The following is a 4,411-nucleotide window of genomic DNA, read 5'->3' on the forward strand; positions in this document are numbered from 1 at the left end:
GCTGGAGACAATTGGTTCCCTATGGGAATGATGAGGAGCAAGAGCATCTGTAAGTGTCATGGTACCACAGTGTCCCCAGCTCCTTTTGCTAACTTTGTGTGCTGTGGCAGATAACCGTGACATCTGACCCTCACAAGGAGCAGCAGTGACCTGAAGGGCTTCCTGGCTCATCATGTTTGTGTAAGAATTTGTCTCAGGATGTATTTCTAAAGCCAACCTATGGGGCTGTTGTTAAAATATTCATTATCATTAGTACTGTAGAAGCATTCCTACTTGCTTTGCTGTTTCTGCACATCCTAGTTGTAAGGTATATATTTCCCAAAGAATTGGTAAGTCCTAGATAAATCCAGAGGCTTTGGGGCTGTTTATGAAGAGCACCTGTTCTCTTCTCTGCCTGGTTTAGCACAGGGGTACACCACAAACCCATTCAGGAGATGGAAGGAGGACAGGTTTATCCACAGATGAGAGCTGGAGGGGGTTTCCTACTGTCCTCATAGTGCTTCACTGTGTCCCTAGCTGTGTATGTGTCCTGTCTATGCTACAGCATCAGTGACACTGTGTGCAGCGTGAAGGGGGGATGCCACTGTGGGTCAATCTTGCTCAGAAAGTTCATAGACAATGTGGAGCAAGTCCAGGGCAAGGTGCTCAGAGCTGTGTCCTCTGGACAAGGTGACCGTCAAAACATGTCGGCTTGCGTGCTTGGGAAAGCATATAGTCCCCAACCTTTGGGACATATTCTGGCAGAGCCTGTGGTCAATCCCTTGCAGCATCATTCAACTTGGCATGATGCTGGTTTCCTTGGGGAGAGTTACATCCAGGAGCTGCTGAAATGCAGGAAGTGAGGAGGAGGCCAATGGAGCGACCACCAGAAAGAGCTCAGTGAAAGGAGGATAAAAACCCCTCAGGAAAGCTTCTGGATGTCAAAAGAGAGATGGATGTCAAAAGAGAGTGAACGAGCCCAGGAGCTGCCAGCTGGAAATGCCTGGGCTCACCACAAGGCACCCAGGAGGGCAAATTCACCTCTGCAATAATTCCACCTAGGCAGAGAGCTCCCAGCAAACGGCTCTGGCAGCCGCATCCTACCCATCACCTGATGCTGCAATCTCTGCGCAAGCAGCAGAGGGGAGACCATGACTCAGAGCTGTGCTGGTGAAAAGCAGGAGGGGAAAAAAGCTTCTGAGCTCCTGGATTGGCAGAGCATCAGCATGTTGGCAGAGCATCACTGGCACTCGGAGGATGAGAAGGAAGTACGCTGGACTAGGGCGTGTGGGAACTGCCTGTTGTCCCTCTGCCATCCCACAGACCAGCAGGGATGAGGTTTTCTGGTGGCACCAGAGGTGTAGGACCCAGGATTCTTCCCCATGAAGCCTCCCCTCTGCCCCTGTGTGCAAGCAATGCACTCTACAGCTCTGCTTTAGGGATCTGCTTGCTGTATGAGCGTCATACAGTGGCAGCGCCTGCATCTGGGATGAGGCATACATCTTCTATTCCTGTATCTGACCTTTCTCCATGCAGATCCAGACCTAAAGCACTGTACTTTTGGGGCTCTTCAGCCTCTCAGGTGCCAGGGCTGAGTTTTCTGGCTAAGATTAACGCGTGCTACTCCTTTGACAGGGGATTTGCTCTGAGCATGACCAAGCACCTTCCTACCAACCCCGCAGCCTCCATCCCCATCTCCAGCAGGTCCGGGGGTTTCCCTGCTCTGGGGCAGCTGTTCTGCTGCCCATCACATGTCTGCAGGGCTGGGAGCAGCCTTGGGGCTGCGGACACACAGCCTCCAAACACTGCACGTGAACAATGACAGGATCCGGGTGCTGGGGCACTCAGAGGGAAGGAGATGCTACGGGGAGATGCTGCCTGCAGGTGCGGATGGATGGAGAAGTGCTGAAGGGGCTGGAGAGGGGGATGCACAGATGGAGGCAGGTAAGGAAAAAAAATATTAATAATAAAAAAAAAAAAAAAGGAGAAGAAAGAAAAAAAGAAAGAAAGAAAATATAAAGTTGGTGAAAGTTTTCCTTATTTCCCTGTTTGGTGATTTTATCCCCGGGTGCTTTTTTGCCTTTGGGAGAGCAGAGGGGGCCCAGTCGGGGGGTGAGCGGGGTGGCCACGGGGCGGGAGGAGGGAGGGGCCTGGCGAAGCCTATCCAATGAGCGTCCGGGGGGGCGGGGGGGCCGGGCTATAATGCCCTCGATGCCGGGCGGCAGAGGCAGACAATACCGCGCCCCCGGAGCCGGGCAGCCCGGAGCGCCCCTGCCCCGCTCCCAGCCCAACCATGATGTCCATGAACAGCAAGCAGGCTTTCAGCATGCACCCCATCCTGCACGAGCCCAAGTACCCCCACCTGCACACCAGCTCTGAAGCCATCCGCAGAGCCTGCCTGCCCGCCCCCCAGGTAAGCCGGTCACCCCCCACGTTGGGGTCCAATGTCTTTCTTGGGTTTGGGTTGGGTTGGGGTTCCCAGGTGGTGCAATGGGGCTGGTGGGATCAGGCATCCTTGGAGTGGCTCTGTCCCGCTGCCCAACTCGGAGATTCCTTGGGATTCCCACTGGCTCCATCCTCTCTGCTTTCTTCTGGGAGACAGGAGTCATCGGTGCCCAGGGTCCTGTTTCTATTTTTTGGGTGGGAAAGCTAAGCTTGGTCAGCTCACCTGGCCCAGGGACAGAGCGAGATGTCTGTAACGCCACTTGCCTTTAACCCTCTCCCATTCTTCTGGTTTGTTTTCTGTCCTCCCTTTTTCACCCCCTAACCCCACATGCAGATCCAGGGTAACATTTTTGCGGGCTTTGATGAGACCTTGCTGCGGGGCGCCGAGGCTCTGGCCGCTGTGGATATAGTATCGCAGAAAACCCACCCGTTCAAGCCGGATGCCACCTACCACACCATGAGCAGCGTGTCCTGCACTCCTACCTCGTCCTCCGTGCACCTGCACCACCCATCCGTGCTGACCACCCACCATCCCCATCACCATCACCACCAGCCCGCGCAGGGCCTGGAGGGAGAGCTCCTGGACCACCTCAACTCTGCCCTCCCCCTGGGAGGGGTGCCGGGTCCCGACGTGGGCTCCACGCCATCCCACCCTCATTCCCACATGTCGGCCATTAACCACATGGCCCACCACTCCCAACCTATGAACATGTCCCACCCCCACGGCCTGGCGTCCCATGCCGTCATCTCGGGCCCCGAGACAGAGACGGACCCGCGGGAGCTGGAGTCCTTCGCCGAGCGCTTCAAGCAGCGGAGGATCAAGCTGGGGGTGACCCAGGCAGATGTTGGGTCCGCGTTGGCCAACCTGAAGATCCCAGGGGTGGGCTGCCTTAGCCAAAGCACAATCTGTAGGTTTGAGTCCCTCACCTTGTCCCACAACAACATGGTGGCCCTCAAACCTATCCTAGAAGCCTGGCTGGAGGAGGCCGAGCGGGCCCAGAGGGAGAAAATGACCAAACCGGAGATCTACACGGGGGGTGACAAGAAACGCAAGCGCACTTCCATCGCTGCCCCTGAGAAGCGCTCGCTGGAGGCTTACTTCGCCGTGCAGCCGCGGCCCTCCTCGGAGAAAATTGCCGCCATCGCCGAGAAGTTAGACTTGAAGAAGAACGTGGTGCGGGTCTGGTTTTGCAATCAGAGACAGAAGCAGAAAAGGATGAAATTTTCTGCCACTTACTGAAGAAGGGGCTGGGAAGGCAGCGGGGGCAGTGCCTGGCCCCCCAGCCAATGCGGTCCCCTCCCCAGCCAATATTTCCCCCCCTCCTCCCCTTCCACCCCCAGAGATGGGCAGGGTTTGGGTTGATTTTTTTTGTTTTTGTTTTTTGTTTTCGTTACAAAAATTCAAAAGGAAAAAAAAAAAAGCCAACCTTAAAAGGGAAACCCTCCTGAAGCGACGCGGACAGCTCGGTGCCCGCTCCTCGCCCCCCACGGGCAACGTGGCCCCGCTGTCATGACTGCTACAGACTGCTTTTGTAGACAAAACTGGAGGAAAAAAAGAAAAGTGGAGAAAATGGAAAAGCTGAAATGAAACGTCGGGGAGGGGAGGGGGGGAGAGATTTGGGGGTGCTTAGAGCCAGGGCAGCGGCGGTGGGAGCCCGATGGGGCTTTGTTGCAGCCCCTTCCTGGCTCGTGTGGGCAAAGTGGATCGGGGCACTGCTCCCTCCTCAGTGTCCCGTCTTCTTCTTTTTAAAAACTGAAAGGAAAAAGTAACTTAAAAAAAAAATAGAAAAGAAAGGGAACGAGCTGAAGCCGCCCCAAACGGCTGTAAATACGAAGGCGCCGGCCCGTGCCCACCGCGCTCGCTGCCCGGTCCCCGTGCGCACACACACACACACACACACACGCACCTGCATGGTTTTGTTTGCTGTCCCCTCACATTTTTGCAATAATGTTTCTGTTTCTACCTCATCAGCTAAATTAAAGAAAA

At 55.2% G+C, this 4,411-nt stretch overlaps 1 protein-coding gene across 1 annotated transcript; it reads left to right on the plus strand.

The window, feature by feature from the left end:
- The first annotated feature begins 2,272 nt into the window (after positions 1 to 2,272).
- Positions 2,273 to 3,664, plus strand: LOC136044453 (brain-specific homeobox/POU domain protein 3). Its single transcript, XM_065729780.1, has 2 exons — positions 2,273 to 2,392; positions 2,759 to 3,664. The coding sequence occupies exons 1-2, from the start codon at positions 2,273 to 2,275 to the stop codon at positions 3,662 to 3,664; spliced, it is 1,026 nt and encodes a 341-aa protein (XP_065585852.1).
- Positions 3,665 to 4,411: the final 747 nt, after the last annotated feature.

The sequence above is a fragment of the Cyrtonyx montezumae genome, unplaced genomic scaffold (genome assembly GCF_038088225.1).
Source record: "Cyrtonyx montezumae isolate F1298 unplaced genomic scaffold, pur_monq_1.0 scaffold_11, whole genome shotgun sequence".
In the NCBI taxonomy this organism is placed as follows: Eukaryota; Metazoa; Chordata; class Aves; order Galliformes; family Odontophoridae; genus Cyrtonyx; species Cyrtonyx montezumae.

Excerpts from the sequence above, each read along its gene's own strand:
- LOC136044453 (XM_065729780.1), top strand. The coding sequence starts at position 2,273 with ATGATGTCCATGAACAGCAAGCAGGCTTTCAGCATGCACCCCATCCTG. Across the intron at positions 2,393-2,758 it reads CCTGCCTGCCCGCCCCCCAG|ATCCAGGGTAACATTTTTGC; the intron begins GTAAGCCGGTCA and ends CCCCACATGCAG.